Genomic DNA, 18,136 nt, shown 5'->3' with positions numbered 1-18,136 from the left:
TTTTATTAATTTTCTTTTGTTTTCCCTTGTGCTTTGCCATGTGAGCGCAAACATGCAATAGCTGCAGCTATCCCGGTAGACATCACCGCCCAGCCATGTCTCTGCCATTGACGATTGCTTTTTCGTCCGAATACTTGGTTTAACGCACGCACAGCGCACAACCAGCCTTGCCATGTACAAGTTGCATGCACGCGTGCACAAGACAAGTCACTGGGGGGGGAGTTACTCACTCTTTCATCGAGCCTCGGCCAATGACAGCCTCCCGCCTCATCTACAAAACACTTTGCGCAGCAAGCCCAACGGCATAGGCTACGTGGTTACTAGACTTGAATTGCTTTTTCATGCAGCAGCGGTATGACGGGAGAGAGAGCTGAATGGCTTCAGAGGGCTTCATCAGTCCGTCACCGCCTGCGAAGAAGGCCCTTTGCGACTGCCCCCCCTTGTACGCTTTGCCTGGGGCTAGCAGGCATCCGCGCTGTCCGTCCGTCCGCCCAGTGGCGTGGTTTCGCTAATGATGTATAATAAAATAGGTATTAAAATAACAGGAAGAGGGAAAAAGGAAAAGAAGAGGTGTAGGTTTGCACTCGGGCGCCGAGCGAGAAACACTTCTCGTTTAGTTGTCATGGGGCGGTTGTTGATGCTGTTGGGGGGGGGGTTTCTCACCGACTTGACCGAAGTCGCGTCGCCCGCTTGGTGGCGTAGCACTACCTTCGTTGCTTGGCTACATACCACCACACTCGGACTGAGTGACCAGGACCATGAAAATGGGGAAAATAAATATAGCAGAATATAGATAAAAGAAAAAAAGTAAATATAGCTCTATACCTCGTGTCTCTTAAACACTTCTTTTTCTTCTTTTGCTTCCTCACTCGTCTTCTTATCTGTCTACCACCAGCTCAACGTTCCCCACGCACACAAACCCGACAGACAGACTGGCTTGAACCTTGTCCGCTGACACCGTCGCCGTCGCCTTCCCTAAAACTCACCGGTCCTCAAATTCTCATCTTGCCAGAATCTCGGTCTCTAACTAATTCCATTATCAATTCTCATCGCTTTTGCGCATCTGCTGTCATCAATTGGTGACGCCGAGACAATTGTCACTCTACGGCTCGACCATTGGCGCAGCACCTAAATTTACATCTTTATCTCTCTTGCACACACACACATACACACCACCAGCAGGCACAAAAAAAAGTTTCGCAGAGCCGCCCCGGATGTTGCGCAGATACGCCCTCGGTTTCTCCTCTGTCGGAAGACAACTCTCTACCATGGGATCCGCGACTCCCATCGAAGACACCATTCGCGCCAAGGTAATTGATGAACCTCCCCCGAAAAGCTTCCGCCGCCCGTTTCAATGCCGTGATGCGCTGACACTCATGGGCGTCGACAGATCACCGCGGCGCTCAATCCCATGACGCTGGAAATTTACAACGACTCTCATCTCCATTCTCACCACAAGGCCATGCAGGGCAGCACTTCCAAGGAGACTCATTTCCGGTCTAGTTTTTTTCTCTCTTCTTCTTCTTTTTTTTCTTGCTATTTTTCATCATTCTTGTTCTTCTGTCGAAAACGAGAGATGGAGCGGATAGAAGAATCCTCATGTCCTTCACCGCAAGAACCTCGCTGAACTGACCGCTTCCATGCAACCAGCCTCGTCATCACATCAGACGCCTTCAAGTCCAAGATGCAGCCCGCCCGCCACAGAATGATTTACGCCCTGCTCAGTGAGGAAATGGCCCGCGAGGGCGGCATCCACGCCCTCCAGCTGCGTACCCTGACGCCCGAGGAGGAGGCCCGACAGCAGCAGAAAAAGGACCAAGAGGCCACCACCACAGCCGCCAAGGAAGCCGCCCCTAACGATGATGCATGAACAGCGGGCGTGAGCATGCTGCTTTTTCTTCTTCTTCTCCATCTTCATCTCCATCTCCATCTTCTTCATCCTCATACACCGCCACCCGTTTCGCCTTCGACCCTTTGTCGCCTGAATTTGTTTGCAATTGCAAGAAAAGAGAAAGGGCAGCCGGCCAAGATTTCACTTAGATGACTACTATACTCCTCAAGGAGAGAACGAAAAAAATAACTAAAAAAGGGATACCAGGCTCCCCAGGATATATATTTGCTTGTACTGTCTGGACTACTGCCCGTTTGACACGGCCCCTTCTAGATACTCTGCACACGCCCATCACGATACAAATAATCAAAATAACGAATGAATCAAGTCATTTTATCCAATCATGAGTTGATTTCCGTCATTGTGAAAAACGATGGGTACCCGACCCGTCACCCATAAGCGCCCGTCACATATGCACCTCCACGCTAGACAACAGAACCTGCTTTGCTGCTCACACTACGAGCGCTGTTCGAGGCTCTGTTCCGCACGAGCGCGCGTATCCTCTCCCTCCGCAGGCGCTTCTCCTCCTCGCCCGCAGGCGCTTGCATCGTAATAAGCTGCTGCCTATATTGTGTGCCCACGGGCGCATTGGACCTTGCCGACGACGGCGGAATGGTCGAAAAGATCCTGCTACCCAGTTGCGGCGACGCTGCTTGTGGGCTGGTCGCAAAACTTGTCACAGAAGCGGCTCTTTTCGGCGTCGAGACGACATTCCTCTCAACCAAAGCGTTGCTAGAAAAGATAGGCTCATGCTCAGAGATGAGCCGTTGATGCGTAACATCGTCCCGCGCCGGCACTCTACGACTCACCACACCATCTGCATCAATCTCTGTTTCTGGCGCGACGGTGTCGACCTCCATCACATCCTGTGCTGCTTCTGGTAGTGGCGTTGGCGATGCTGTATCCGACTCTGTCGTCCTTGGCGACGCCGCACTTTCTGTCGTCTCAACCTCGCAACTTTGCACCATGAGACTGCGGATCGCTGCAACTTCCTCCTCGTAAAATTCCAACACATGATTGAGATTGTCGTTGTTAATGATTTGTCCGAGGTACAGTGGCTGGCCCTTTTGAATATTGAACCACTCAACGGCCGGCAGCGGCTCCTGGTCCGGCCTCGCGTTCTCAACGTAGTCTAGATATTTGTACGTAAACAGGCGAATAAACTCGTCGTATAGGTAGTCTCGCAGGCAGCGCTCGGCTCGCAGGTGTTCCAAACAGAGGCAGGCCTTGACAAAGTTGCCCTGCGTTCCGTTGTACAACTCGTAATAGTCTGGGTATGCGGCGGCGAATTCATCTAGAGGCGTCGACGCATGATTTCGACCATCTTCCACGCCCTCGTCGTTGCCCGACAAATGTGATTTTACGCTCAAAGGCTCAGCCGACAACGAGGGTGCTTCTTGGGCTACGGAAGCCGAGCTTTCACTGTCACTTGTCTCTGCTGGTGCATCTTGAGCAATCTTTTCTGCTGCGTTTGTGACATTTTGGGTTTGTGTCTGTGTGAGAGTCGCAGGCACAATGGAGCTGGACACGGTCGTCTCTTGTGTCTCTGTAACCTCCAGATGCTTCAACGACTGCATGCGGCCGCTCCTTGTGACCATGCCTCCCTCCCTGAGCTTGATCGGGCTATTGAAGTCTATCGGCTTAAATCGTTTGACTGGCCGTTGCCTTGCATCATGGCCAGCCCGTGCCACTTTCCCTGCAATGACTGTTGCTGGAATGACGATATCGTCTGGCTGTGCGCATGGTGGCGTGTTTGTAACCTGCAGAGTAGATTTTTGTAATTGGTGATTGGAGTATCGGCGAGGAGCCTCGTCGTGATCCTCAGCCGCATCCCCTCGCTGTTCATCTTCGTCATCTTCGCCGCATGGCAGTCGCACGTCCATTTCCTCTTCCTCTTCAAGGCTTGACATGACTGCTGGGCAAGGGGCCCTCTTCCAATCCAATGCTGCTCTTCGGTATGCGGCTCGAGCATGCTGAGGGTGGGGCGTCTCTTCAACAAGCGATGATTCGGGCTTCTCGTACTGCTCAGGGCGACGCTCATCTGGTGATGCCGGCCAACTGGAGAGGTGCCGCTCGGGAGAGGATTCAGGCGTACTGCAAGACTGTGAAGACTCTGCCATTACAGGTGTCGCATGCTCGACGGGCTGTACAGCGTGGCTGGTCGTCTGCCTGAAACGTGCTTCATGTGCTGTCGTTACTGTCTGAAGCACGTGGTCAGGCACATTGGCCACGCCATGAGGTCTTGTTCTCAATAGATGTATCCATGATGAGTCTTTTTCAAGTAATGCCTCCTGGTCTTTTGGGATTTTCTTGCCATTTTTGCGGTGTATCGCAACAGTGATGTCCTCAAACTGTGATGCGCTGTAGGACATTTGTGCAGTTTCTAGGTGCACCTTGGATGCGCCGCCGTATGAGACCTTGGCAGAGCGTGATTCACTCAATTCATTATCGTAGTACCATCAGACCTTTGCGATAGTTTCTGCAAACAAGACAGCTTCTGTCGTCGTTTCGTGAAGGCGGTGGCTAGTTACTGCAACGCGACGGGTCATGGTTTAACGCGTAGAGGAGTGGCGTCACTTGGTGGAGCCGCTTGTGCAGATATCAAGCTCCAGCTGCCTGCACTGGTAACTCGTGGCGTGGCTGCCAAGCTGTCAACCAGACGAATGCACGCTGCTGCATTGCGAAGCAGCCACCGCATCACATATCTTGAAAACTCTCCGCAGTCGCCAGCGTCATCACCAGGATACTTTCCCGCGCTGTACATGGCGGAAGATTACCGACCAAGAGTTTGCCTCGTCACGCCCTGTTTGTAGCTCGAGACTCCCACCCGGCCTTGCCCAGGCCACCTCCCAATCCAGCTGCGATCGAAGCCGTATCCAACATAAGACGCACTGCTTGGCCGCCGCGCAGAAGAACCATGAGCATATGAAACTGGCATAGAAATCTTTGTGAGCCGTTCAAGGGCGTATTATCGATACCTTGGCGCTTGCGTCGTCTACACCATGGCGAGCAGTACAACAACGAAGCCGCCTGGGTCTCCAGCGTCCACCCGTGACTCACCATTTACTCGAAGAACTCGACGCGACTCTGTGAACTCCGTCTCCGCCAGTTCCATGATCGACAAGGAGCAAATGTCAAATACACTTGACAAGATACACAACTCGGCAAGCCAGTCCAATGCTCTCACGACCTTCAATGATTTTGCTCCACCGCCTCGAGCCTCGCCCGGAGCCGAAGGCAAGGCCTCGACCGGAGACATTGTTCACCACGGCCTCAGCGGGCTATATACTAGGCTTCGAGAGGCAGTCGGTGCCGTAAGCCCAACAAAAACGACGAGCCGAGACGACGACACGACGATAGAGACAGCTTCAAAACGGACATCGCTTTCAGGTAGTCATTTCTCCAAGAACTCCGTTTCCTCCCTGAACCGAAGCGACAGCGTCATCACCACTGTGCCAGAATCCTCACAGACTGTCCCAGCGACGGAAGATCCATTCAGCAACGCCAGCGCCTCTGGAGAGAGCCGCAGCCTGCAGCCGCCGTCATCTAGAGGTAGTGCGGGGCTCACTACTACGCCAAAGCCATCATCGTCATCAGCGCGCGTAACTTTGGGAAGCAAGCCGAAGAGCTCTTCCACCCTCGATCGTGTAGATATTCCTGCTACAAGTCAAAGAAATCCGCAGAGAGACGCCAGCCGCAGCACGGTTCGAACAGAAGACAGTGGTGGCAAAGAGCCGCCCCGTCGAAGTCTCGGGCGAAGTGATACCCACCACAGCCTCCCGACACAAGATGTAGCCAACTTTGACGTTAGCGAGGGGAGACTGCCGCCTATTGCAAAGACAGACGAGGCTTCTATTTACGATGGAAGTGTGGATGCGCCCACCATGTCACCGCATCTACAAATGCCATCTGCTCCAGGAAAGCACACACGCACCCCCTCTACAAGCTCATCCATGCTGGGCCCCGATCAGTTGAGAAGAAAGCCTGCCATAATTGACCGAATAACTCGCTCTCGATCTACAGCATACTCGGTGTCTCGCGATTCTTCACTCGACCGGGCCGGAACGCAGCACAGCCCCATCGAAATGCCAACTGCTGATTCAAACTACCACGAGACGCTTGCCCATCACAGTGGTCACGCACGCTTCAGGTCTGGAGATGCACGCGATCCTGGCTCAACAACTTCCCACGAAGGTGCATCTGACCACATGAGCGCCCAACTGGACAAAATGGGACGGTATGTACTAAGCAAAGAGCTTTGGATGAAGGACGACACCGTAAAAGAATGTCACCTCTGTCAAGCACCCTTTTCTGCATTCAGGAGGAAACACCACTGCAGAACTTGTGGCTGCATTTTTGATTCAAAGTGTACAAAGCTCGTGTCAGGAGAAAAGTTTGGCGTGCAGGGCACTCTACGTGTTTGCAAGCGCTGTTTAGAAGCAATGAACCGCCGCCTGGAAGGCAGTGCATCGGACGACTCTGGTGATGAGCAGTCATTCATGCCGAGAATCTTTGGCCCTAGTCAATCAAAGGCCGGCCAAGACTCACCATCACAGCCGACCAGGGACGGTGATTCAACAATAGCTGCATCAGAGCCTCCAGGCGGAGTTCGCCCCAGCGTTACTCCAATGATGGCAATTCCTGCCACCCGTTGGGTGCACGAATCAAATCGTAACTCGGCTGTGCTAGAGATAGGACTGCCACAACTCAGCCGACCCGGATCTTCCCGGTCGCTGAAGTCTCTCGCAAATGTCCGGCCACAATCATCAGCAGGGCACAAAAGACACCATTCAAAACATGGCTTCATTGGCCGTCTCAAACGGGCTCCCGAAGAACGAGCTCCATTCAGAAGAGGGTTCGATGACGATACATCCAAAAAGTCCAAGTTTCCTGCTTTTCATGACGACAATATCATAGATCCTGAACTTGCAGATTTTATGTCGGACGACTCAAGCGGGGATGAACAAGTCAGCATTTTTGCGACTATGGGTACAGCTGATGTGCATCCTGCAGGGTTCGAGCAAGAAAAGTCGAACCTATCTCCATTCATGAATGCAGGCAGAAAACATCGACATCGGCCGGGAGAAAAGAGCATTAGTGGCATGAGCCACTTTAGCCGTGGCGCTGCAGATGACACAAGCGCGCCAACAAGTGTAATGAATCACCGGCGAAGCAACAGAAGACGCAACATGAGCAACGTAAGTGGTGGCGCACACCACTTGTCGTCTCCAAGGCCAAAGTCGGCGATATACAAAGCTCCGACCGGCTCGACAGAAGCTCTGGTTCCAATTGATAACGGAGATCACCTTACCATGAGACCTCCCCGCAGAGATTCTGTACCGTTCAATATACCGTCAAACACAGACTTGAATAATGCGAGTTTGAAGCATATCGACAAGTTGCTACACCAACTTCTAGAAGATGCGGAAATCCCCGATCCCGAGGCTTGGCAAAAGTCTCTCGTCCCGATTTTACTTCAGTGTACCGACGACGTCTCACCGAATGTTATCAGAGGGGAGGATATGGATATTCGTCATTACGTCAAGCTCAAGAAGATTCCTGGTGGCCGGCCACGAGACACTTCCTATGTCTCTGGCGTGGTATTTACGAAAAATCTGGCCTTGAAAAGTATGCCACGCAGAATCGGAAATCCACGCATTTTGTTGGTAACTTTCCCTATCGAATATCAACGTCATCAGCAGCATTTTATGAGCTTGCAGCCAGTCATTGAAGGCGAAAGGGAATATCTGCGCGTTGTGGTTCAAAGACTGGCAAAGCTTTCCCCACACCTCGTACTCGTCGAGAAAGGCGTCTCTGGAATCGCATTACAGTATTTCGCAGAGCTTAACATTTCCGTCGCATACAACGTTAAGCACACTGTGATCGAAGCGGTCGCTCGCTGTACCGAAGCAGACATTCTGAGCTCCTTGGATAGACTCACTATGCCGGTCTCCACGGGACGCTGCTCAAGCTTTGAGGTCAAAACATATGTCAACAACAACTTTGTACGTGGCAAGAAGTCATACATTTTCCTTGATGGCTGCCGACCGGACTTGGGTTGTACCATCTCCTTGAGAGGGTCCGACAGCCTCACTCTCTCAAAAGTCAAATACATCGTAGAATTCATGTCATACGTTGTTTACAATCTTCGACTTGAATCCAGCCTTTTACGAGACGAGTCCATTGAGCCAGACGAAGGTGATACCTCACTTTCGAATTCTTTCGTCATGAACGAGAGTTTCAAGACTTCTAGCTCTGCAGAAGATGGAAAACAAGCCTGTCGTCTCGCATCGCAGCGAAGCTCCAACGACAACGAGCAACAAGCTCATGCCGCAGCGAAGGGTGATTTAGATGGTGCAGCGGACGGCGTACAACCAGCTGAGGACCAACCAAAACTTGCGTCATTGCATGAATCGCATAATAGCGGCACGGGAGATCTGCCGGTGCCAGATGATATACCCATGCCCACGTTTTACAGCGATATGGTTGCCAAGTATGAGACCAAGATCTTGTCGGCTTCGCCATACGTCAAGTTTACCCAGCCGCATGTTTTGATGAGAGCGCGGGAACAAGAAAGGCGACTGCTCTACCTTCGACGCCTACGAGATCAAACCGTCATTGACGAACAGGATGAATCAAGCACTGGTCGCACAAAGTTCCAGCTTATCAAACCAGAAATGATCGAAAAATTTGGCCAAAAGGCGCCGAAGCAGATCATGGAAATTTTACATGCCATGCATGACGCTGAATACGATAAGGCATTGTTCAATTACCAAACGGGAACTCGGCAATGGGAAGCATACATCCAAGGCAACTTGGATCTATTTGATCCGTACTCGCATCAAAACATTGTCGTTTTGTATTCCGAAATCTGCACAGAAACCAAAATCCCGTGCACTGAGCCGAGTCTCGTGGCGATTAACTTTTACGACGAACAACACGTGTTCACGGGTATGGATCCTGACTGCACGCTTGGCCAATACATCCAGGACCTGGCAGAGACCAAAGATGGAATTTGCGATTCAAATGGTTGCGACAGGAAGCTGATTGAACACCATCGTACCTATGTTCACGACCAGTACCGCATCACAGTCTTCGTGGAAGATGCACCACCGGGGGTGACTAGACTTCCAAGCCTCGGAGACCGTATCACGATGTGGACATACTGCAAGATCTGCAAGAAAGATTCGGAGGAGGTTCCAATGTCCGATGCCACTTACAAATACTCATTCGGAAAATACCTTGAGTTGCTTTACTGGGGTCGCGGTCTTCGCATTAAGCACGGCATTGATTGCCCTCATGACCACTCCCGAGATCACGTTCGCTACTTTGGTTTCAACAACGCTCGTGTGCGTATTCATTGGGACCCAATTGACCTGTTAGAAATTGTGGTACCCAGAGCCAGGATTACTTGGAAGGTTCAAAATGATTTGAAACTGAAGAACGAGGTCTTCACCAGGATGGAAGAGCGGTGGCGCAAATTTATGTCATCCGTCAAGCTAAGACTGCAGAGCATTCGTATTGACAGCGTCTTGCCGGAAAAGGCTGAGCTCTGCAAAGCGGAAGTTGAGGTTCTCACGAAGAAGATGCAAGGGGAATTTCCAATGATGCTGCGCAAATTGGAGGAAGTATATGTCAACTCGAAGTATTACGAAATCGTTCCCTTCAACGGCCTTGTGCGCGAAATGCTGGAAGTTGCGGGCGAATGGGACCAAGCTTTTGCCAAGTTTGAGGCAGACTTTTTGGGAGACAAAGATATGCGGCAACTGACAATGATGCAATTGAAGAAGTTGTTTACCGACGAGTCGAAAGAGTCTATAGTGAATCCAGAAGAAACCATGGTTTCAGCTACCGACAGCGACAGCCGACCGTCGCAAGGCTTCTCTGAAATTGACGAGAAGAGTACGCAACCAACAGAATGTACCGACATGGATGCAAGCCTTCTGCGCGCTACGGATGATAAAGAGCCTGTCGAAGACAACGACAAAGTCGAGATACCAGCGGAAGGCGCTATTGCGCGTGTCGAGGCGCTGGATTTGGCTGGGTCTGACTCAGCTATATCTAGTTCTGATCAACCACCCTTGATACCACGCGTGGAGCCCGCGCAGGCCGAGATCGCTGATTCGGTTGATTCCTCCAAAACAGAGCTACAACCTGCTGCTAAGGACACCACCACGGCTGTACGTGACGGCCAGTCACTCACGGAAAAGGTGGATCGTATGCGACGCGAACAAGCACGAAAAGCTACCGGGGACTCGGTGAGCGGCAAACAAGATGACAACGGTATAACACGCTCCTCACCTCCCATGGTACGGGCAATATCGCAGCCTCAGCGCATTCCAAGGGCCATGGCGACCCCAGTCAACTCCTCCAATATCGGGGATCAGGTCGAAATTGCTGCAGAGCCGCCCGGTGATGGATCCATCAAAGTTGATAAGCGTTTGTCAGAAAGACTTGGCTTGTCCGCTTTGAAACAACGCGGAAAATCTGCTACATCTGGCATCCCTCGGTTGGTGACGAAGAAGAAGGATAAGGAGTCCAAGGTTTCAACTCTGACGAGACATTTCGAGCAAATTAGCCGAGAGTTTGAGAAGGAGCGCATTCGTGACAAGAAGAAGCGAGCTGCTAGTCTGCGGTATCCTCGTGCCTTACTACCAAGAACGTCAGCGAAAGTCACAATTCAGGTCTACGACGACTACAATGCAGCGCGTGAGGAACCTGCTCCGGTTTCTGATGCATCTGGCGAGCGCAAAACTGAACAAGTCGCTGATCCGGCCCAGTCAGTAGAGAATGCGGATGTTGTCAAGGACGGCCAGCTATCAGAGTCGCTTCCCCCGATAGATGCTGCGCCAAAGGCACCAGATCAGATTTCTGTTGCCGACACAGTTGATACCACGGCTGGGAGAGATAACCAACAAGACTCAGAGGATGAGGAGCGCGCAAGTGACACAGAGCCCAGTGTTTCCGATGAGTTCCTACCTGATATCAAGGAGATTGCCGATTCTACGCAAGAGATTCCACTAGAGCTCCCTAAACATCAAAAAAATACGCTCATGAAATACCTGACAAAATTCTGGGCAGAAAGATCTGCCAGTGGCTGGTCTGCTTTGGACTACCCCATCAACTCAACCGACCACATTTTCGTTGACTCCAATGTTATTGTGCGCGAAGACGAGCCGAGTTCCGTTATTGCGTTGGCCCTTAATAGCGAGGACTACAAAAACAAACTCGAAGTCATCCGTCGCGAACCACCAGAGATGCCCAAGGCTGAAGCGTCGGACAGCACAGCAGAGCCCAAGCCAACACCGGTGTCAGAGCACCTAGAGCGTCACGCAGATGCAAGCGATCTAGAGAAGAGTTTGTTGCGCATCACTGGAACACATCTGAAGTACCAGTTCAAGGAAGGCGCGGCTATCATGACGTGTAAGATTTTCTATGCCGAGCAGTTTGACGCTCTGAGAAGGAAATGTGGTATCGCTGGGCGGATTGTCGAATCTCTGTCACGCTGTATGAAGTGGGATTCTCGCGGCGGGAAGACTAGGTCTGTCTTTTTGAAGACACTCGATGACAGATTGGTGTTGAAGGTGAGTAGAGTGGCACATGAATACGGAAGAGGAATGGACAAGCTAACTTGACTAGTCTTTGTCTCCCGTCGAGACGTCGGCCTTTTTGAACTTTGCCCCAGGCTATTTTAGCATCATGGCTGAAGCACTCTTTCACGATCTACCGTCTGTTATTGCCAAAATGTTGGGCTTCTTCCAAGTCATTATCAAGAATCCGGTTACTGGCACCGATGTGAAGCTTGATCTTATTTTGATGGAAAACTTGTTTTACGACAGGTCGCCTACTCGCATTTTCGACTTGAAGGGCTCTATGAGAAACCGTAAGATTCAGTCGACTGGCGAACAAAATGAAGTACTTTTGGATGAGAATATGGTTGAGTACATTTACGAATCTCCGTTGTTCGCCCGCGAGCACTCCAAGAAGCTACTTCGAGCATCTGTTTGGAACGACACACTGTTTCTTGCTCGACAAGATGTCATGGACTACTCTCTAATGATCGCTGTTGACGAGGCTAGGAAGGAGCTTGTGGTGGGCATTATCGACTGCATCAGAACGTACACATGGGATAAGAAGCTTGAAAGTTGGATCAAAGACCGTGGATTTGCTGGGGGTGGTCGCAACCGGCCAACTGTAACGAGTCCCAAGGAGTACAAGTCTCGCTTTCGGGAGGCGATGGCAAGGTATGAAACGCATTATCTCTACGTCTTATGCACAATCACTAATTATGAATTGTTAGATATATTCTGCAAGCGCCAAATTGCTGGCATCTGTTCAATAACCCGCAATACCCAGTGTACTTTGGACGTGCCAGATTTGAAGACCAGCCCGAGCTGCAAAAGTAAACGATGAGATGAGTTTATGTCTAATTTTATGGATGCCTTGTCTTTATTTTGTTGCGAAGATTTACGGCGTTGAAGTTTGGGATTTGTTCATAAGACTATAAATACATGCTGGCATATATAGAGCGAGTTAATGACGACTTGATTTTGTCAAGCATAGTCGTATTGTGATTCGAATTAGAGGCCATCTATAATTTTTCCTATTTCTGTTAAACTTTCAAAGGCTCACAAAAATCAGTCGCGTACCTTGTTGCTTCAATAGCATCAAACAATCCGTCCGAGACTGGGTGGTAGGCGTTCAATTCAGAAAGCGGGTCTACTACGATGGAACAACCACGACCTTTTGCTTAAACGTTGCTCATTCAACTCGCCATGCTTTCTTGCAGTCACAACGCCCGCCTCACATGTCCATAGATCTCAACTGGGAGACGCTCACGAGCGGCCCGGACGGCGAGGCGCTGGCGGAGCGCATCCGCGGCTTCATCCATGACAAGTTTCAGAGCGTGCCGCTCCCGCGCTTCATCAAGTCGGTGACGGTGCACGGCTTCGACTTTGGCAGCATCCCGCCGGAGCTGGAGCTCAAGGACATTACGGACCCGCTGCCGGATTTCTACGAGCAGGAGCTGGAGGACGACGAGAGCGATGACGACGACGAGGCCGACGAGGAGGAGAGCGGCGGCGAGCACAGTGCAACCCCCCACCATCACCACCACCATCACAACGACATCCACAACGGGGCGTCGCGGCAGCAGCAGCAGCAGCAGCGGCGGCGAACGGGCAGGAATAGGCCGGCGGACCTCAAGACGGCAATCAAAAAAGAATTCTCGCTCCATCACCATGATTTGGCGAGCCCATTCATGGGAACCTCCACGCCGGGCTTGCTGGGCGGCCCGGCGCTGAGCTATCTCCACGGACATCTTGGCACGGGCACGCAGACGCCGCTGGCCGCCGTCGCGGGCGCCCAACTCGGCAACAGCTGGCTCGGGCACGGCTACGACAGCGTGTTGGACGCAGAAGCAGCAGCAGCAGCCACCGCCACCGCCGCCGCCGCCGCAGCAGCTGCGCGAATGGCGCCGTACCACAGCCGCAACCCTTCGCAGAGCAGCATCTCAGAGGACAATTTTCCGTCGAGCTACATGTCACCACCACCACCACCACCGCCGCCTCTGTCACATTTACCAGCCGCGGCCCCGTCTCTGCACCGTGATCTCCGCGAAAAGTCGAGCGTCTCGACGCTGGCGCCGACGTCGATTGGCACCTCGCGACCGCCGACGCGGGATACGCACGCCGTCGCCGACTCGGCCATTGCCGACTCGGACGACGAGGGCGGCGACGATGGCGACAGGTCGGCGCCGCTTCCCGCCAATCTCGCGCCGCGGCGCCGCGAGCCCCGCGCCGAGGACGTGCAGGCCGTCTTCCGCATACAGTACGCGGGCGACATCCGCCTTAACCTGACGGCTGAGATCCTGCTCGACTACCCGATGCCGAGCTTCGTGGGCATCCCGCTCAAGCTCAACATTACGGGCATGTCATTTGACGGCGTGGGCGTGCTGGCGCACATTCGGAAGCGCGTGCATTTTTGCTTCCTGAGCCCCGACGACGCACTGACGGCCGTCGGGCGGCCTGAGGAGGACGGCGGCGGCGGCGGCGGTGGTGGTAGTGGCAGGCCGGGCAGCAGCGGCCAGACAGCCGAGGCGGAGAGCGGAGGAAGGGGGGGCACGAATGCGCGCTTTGGCGGATTATTGCAGGAGATCAAGGTTGAGAGCGAGATTGGAGGGCGCGAGGGCGGCAAGCAGAGTCTCAAAAACGTGGGCAAGGTGGAAAAGTTTGTCCTGGAGCAGGTGCGCAGGATATTCGAGGAGGAGTTTGTCTATCCGAGCTTCTGGACGTTTTTGGTTTAATGTACGATTTGTTATGAAGATACGCATGAATAGAACATGGGAAGGCAGTATGCAAGTTATTGTTATATACACGTTCCTTAGCAAGTCTCCCGACTTAATACATTCAAATGAGGCCTGCTTCCAGGCCTCTATCATCACGTCAACGTTCGTCTGAATCCTTGGTAGGCCTGCTGGATATCCATGTCCAGCTCCCTGGCTTGCTGTTCGCTGAGCTCCTCGCTTGCCTTCATTTGGTTGAGCGTGATGAGCCACTGCACAATCTTTCCTCTGTTCTCAAAGTCCTTGTCCGTCACCTTGTTAACGGACTGGATAACGTCGGACAGGAGCGGGTGAAGCTGGTCCTTGGAGAGCAGACCGAGCTTGACGGCGTCGAGAAAGGTGATGAAGTCCTGTGTTGCTTCGAGGATCAAGACACCACTGGTGTTGTTCCGATCGGATGTGCCAGCGGCGGCTGCCGAGGCGGGGGTCGTGATGGTGGAGGGCATGCCGGCCTGGAGGCGTTTCGTTGCGCGCGGAGCTTCAATCTTGATTCAAGTCAGCGCAATCATGATGCATGATCCAAAGGAAGCGTCTCTTCTTACATCCCACTTTGCTTGAAACTCTTCCAGCCCGCCAAATTCTCGGGCAATGGTGTCGTCGGCGAGCAGCGCATTATACTGCCGTAGCGAGCGCTCGCATATCTCTGTATATTCCGCCTCTGACACGGCGTCCTTGATAAAGGCCTTTTCCAGCTCGTCGAGGGTGACTATTATGCTGAAAAGCTCGGCGAGGGAATCTTGCAGATCGCGCTCGGCTCGCGTGCTCGTCAAGGTGACTTCCTAAGCGATGACGTATCGAATTAGCGGAAACTCCTGGCAGTGCTCGAGCAGTAACGCGGTTTCTCGCCATACCTCATCTAAATTGATTGATGCAGAAAGCGCCGTGTTAGGAACATAGCTGTGCGGCGTAGGCGCATAACCCTGCCGGGGGAGCATTGTGTTGTGATGAATCGTGAATGTGTCTAGGCATTACCCATGTAGGACGTCTAGGCGGGCGACGGCTGTAACTAGTAGGTAGCTGCTCTCCAGTGTCTAGAATTGGTGGGCTGGAGCCTGGGTGCCTGGGTATGGCGGGGAACTGGAATCTCAATTGGAGATCAGCGGCAGAACACACTCACCGCCTTGGTTGAACTCATGGAACTGCTATCGATAAGCCAGCGCTCGAAAATTTTTGGATGCCAACCGATTCGCCCAGAAAACTACGGGCAGCTACTTGTAATTTCATTCCCAGCACCGAGGGTCAGTTCAATTCGCCGCCTCGCGAATTGCAAATATACTGCCCACCATGGGTCCTTCCAAGAAGAACCTCAAGGCCACCAAAAAGTTTGAGAAGACTCATTTGCAGAGTGTTCTCGACAGAAGAAAGGTGACTGCCAAGATCAAGCAGAAGCAGCAGATCAAGGACAAGTTAAAACAGCGCAAGGCCACGGATGCTGAATTCTACGGCAAGGATGGCAAGCCGCGGTCGCGAGGCCCCAGGGACAGACAGGTCAACGACATGAGCGTCGACGACTTTTTCCAGGGTGGCTTCGAGGATATCATCGACGAGACCGACAAAGCTAAGCCGGGCAAGAGAAAGCGCGACGAGCCCAAGGCGGACGACGAAGAGAATGGAAGTGACTCGGACGCCGTGCAAGCGCAGCCCGTTGCCAGCGACAGCGAGGACGACATTGAAGAAGGAGACGACGCTGGCATGAATCAGGAGACCATGGATGCGCTCGCCGAAAAGGACCCCGAATTCTATAAATTCTTAAAGGAAAACGACCCCGATGCACTCGACTTTGACGACAATGCCGACCTGGCCGAGGTCGATGAGCTGAGCGCTGGCGAGGATTCTGAAGCCGAAGAGGAACAGCCGAAGAAGAAACAAAAAAAGGCCAAGCACGCCGAGGAAGAGCAGAACGAGGCCGAGGGCGACAGCAAGGAACTCACCGCAGCCATCGTGGCGGGCTGGCGCAAGTCTATGAAGGAGAGCCAGTCGTTGCGTGCGACGAGACAGGTCGTGCTCGCATTCCGCTGCGCGGCCCACCTCAACGAAGACGACATTGACGAGGACTCGCAGCAGAAATGGACCATCAACAGCCCCGAAGTGTTCAACGACATTCTCGTCCTCGCGCTGAAGGAGATCCCCGGCGTCATCAACCACCACCTCCCCGTCAAGGAATCAGCTTCGGGTCGCGTGTACGTGCAGACTGACAGCAAAAAGTTCAGCACGCTGTCGCTGCTGCTCAAGACGTACACGTCGGCCATTATGCACCTCCTCGGCACGCTGTCCGACGACCGCACGCTCAAGCTGACGCTGTCGGCTATTACGCCCATCCTGCCGTACCTGCTCTCGTTCAAGAAACTCGTCAAGGCGCTGGCCAAGGCCGTCGTCAACTTTTGGGCGCAGCCCGCGAGCTCCGAGTCGACGCGCATCACGGCGTTTTTGGTGCTGCGGCGGCTCGTCGCCATCGGCGACAAGGGCATCCGCGAGACGGTGCTCAAGTCGGTGTACCAGGGCCTCGTGCAGGGCTGCCGCATCACCAACCACAACACGATCCAGGGCATCAATCTGATGAAGAATTCGGCGGCCGAGCTCTGGGGCATCGACCCGTCCATCGGCTATACGACCGCGTTTGGCTTCATCCGCCAACTCGCCATCCACCTCCGCAACAGCATCGTGCACAATAAGAATGACGCGTTCCGCATGGTCTACAACTGGCAATTTACGCACTCGCTTGACTTTTGGTCCTGCGTGCTCGCCTACCACTGCACGCCCGAGAAGGAGGCCGAGGCTGGCGGCAAGGAGAGCCAGCTCAAGCTGCTCGTCTACCCGCTCGTCCAGGTCACCCTCGGCGCCATGCGTCTCATCCCCACTGCGCTCTACTTTCCGCTGCGCTTCCACCTCGTGCGCTCGCTGCTGCGCACGTCGCGCGCCACCGATACGTACATTCCGCTCGCCTCGCCGCTGCTCGAGGTGCTCGCCTCGGCCGAGATGAAGAAGCCGCCTCACAGCACGACCCTCAAGGCCTTTGACTTTGCCGTCTCCTACAAGGCCCCCAAGGCGTACCTGCGCACGCGCGTCTACCAGGACGGCGTCGGCGACCAGGTCGTCGAGCTCCTCGGCGAGTTCCTGTATCTCTGGTCCAAATCCATTGCCTTTCCCGAGCTCTCCCTCCCCGTCGTCATTCAGCTCAAGCGCTGGCTCAAGCAGTCGCGCTCCAAGTCGCAGGGCAACAAGAACGCCAAGCTCGCCGCGCAGCTCGTGCTGCTCGTGCAGAAAATCGAGGCCAACGCCAAGTTTATCGAGGAGAAGCGCGGCCGCGTCGACTTTGCGCCCAACAACCGCGCGCAGGTCGACGCCTTTTTGCGCGACTTTGACGCGGCCAAGACGCCGCTCGGCGCGTACGTCGTCGGCCAGCGCAAGGGCCGCGCGGAGCGGGCAAAGCTTCTGGAGGAGGCCCGCAAAGAGGACGACAAGCGGCGCAGAGAGGATGAGAGGGCGGCGTTTGAGGACGACTACGGCGACGACGTGATGGATTCGGATGAGGACATGGACGTTGACGAGGACGAGGAGGATGAGTTTGATCTAGAAGAGGACGAGGAGGAAGAAGAAGAGGAAGGGGATGATGAGTAGTGTGGTGCAACATGGCAAAAATAACACATGTAAACTGGAGTTGGGCTGTATATACATCCAAAGGATACCTTGATTTTTTATTTTTGACCATTCGTTTAGAATTTATGCACAGTGACGGTCAAAGCCAGAAAAGTACATCAACGTGAATTTGGCTTGAATTGATACACTTATTATTAGTTTAGCAGGGATCTCTGGACAGAAAGAAAAGTTGCAGCGGGGTCAGGAACCATCAATATATAAGACAATGCATGCTACACGCCATTCTTGTGCTATCAATCAGTCCT

General features: G+C 53.2%; 5 protein-coding genes across 5 annotated transcripts; 3 read left to right on the top strand and 2 right to left on the bottom strand.

Moving 5' to 3' along the window:
- Positions 1–1,268: 1,268 nt before the first annotated feature.
- On the top strand, positions 1,269–1,870 carry BBA_05240 (BolA-like protein; the record flags this gene model as incomplete). The annotated part of the gene is made up of 3 exons (XM_008600337.1): positions 1,269–1,310; positions 1,391–1,497; positions 1,651–1,870. 3 exons carry the CDS (start codon positions 1,269–1,271, stop codon positions 1,868–1,870), a joined length of 369 nt encoding a protein of 122 aa, XP_008598559.1.
- A 446-nt stretch (positions 1,871–2,316) lies between these two features.
- Positions 2,317–4,263, bottom strand: BBA_05239 (uncharacterized protein; the record flags this gene model as incomplete). Its single annotated transcript, XM_008600336.1, has 1 exon — positions 2,317–4,263. The coding sequence occupies one exon, from the start codon at positions 4,261–4,263 to the stop codon at positions 2,317–2,319; it is 1,947 nt and encodes a 648-aa protein (XP_008598558.1).
- A 630-nt stretch (positions 4,264–4,893) lies between these two features.
- Positions 4,894–14,195, top strand: BBA_05238 (phosphatidylinositol-4-phosphate 5-Kinase; the record flags this gene model as incomplete). Its single annotated transcript, XM_008600335.1, has 4 exons — positions 4,894–11,475; positions 11,531–12,135; positions 12,192–12,293; positions 12,557–14,195. 4 exons carry the CDS (start codon positions 4,894–4,896, stop codon positions 14,193–14,195), a joined length of 8,928 nt encoding a protein of 2,975 aa, XP_008598557.1.
- A 134-nt stretch (positions 14,196–14,329) lies between these two features.
- On the bottom strand, positions 14,330–15,169 carry BBA_05237 (VPS28 protein; the record flags this gene model as incomplete). Its single annotated transcript, XM_008600334.1, has 3 exons — positions 14,330–14,719; positions 14,777–15,013; positions 15,086–15,169. The coding sequence occupies 3 exons, from the start codon at positions 15,167–15,169 to the stop codon at positions 14,330–14,332; spliced, it is 711 nt and encodes a 236-aa protein (XP_008598556.1).
- Positions 15,170–15,518: 349 nt separating this feature from the next.
- On the top strand, positions 15,519–17,852 carry BBA_05236 (Noc2p family protein; the record flags this gene model as incomplete). Its single annotated transcript, XM_008600333.1, has 1 exon — positions 15,519–17,852. One exon carries the CDS (start codon positions 15,519–15,521, stop codon positions 17,850–17,852), a length of 2,334 nt encoding a protein of 777 aa, XP_008598555.1.
- Between the last annotated feature and the right edge of the window lie 284 nt (positions 17,853–18,136).

The sequence above is a fragment of the Beauveria bassiana genome (assembly GCF_000280675.1).
Source record: "Beauveria bassiana ARSEF 2860 unplaced genomic scaffold BBA_S00013, whole genome shotgun sequence".
Lineage (NCBI taxonomy): Eukaryota > Fungi > Ascomycota > Sordariomycetes > Hypocreales > Cordycipitaceae > Beauveria > Beauveria bassiana.
The sequence above is the reverse complement of the archived record's forward strand: the minus strand, read 5'-3'. Positions and strand labels throughout refer to the sequence as shown.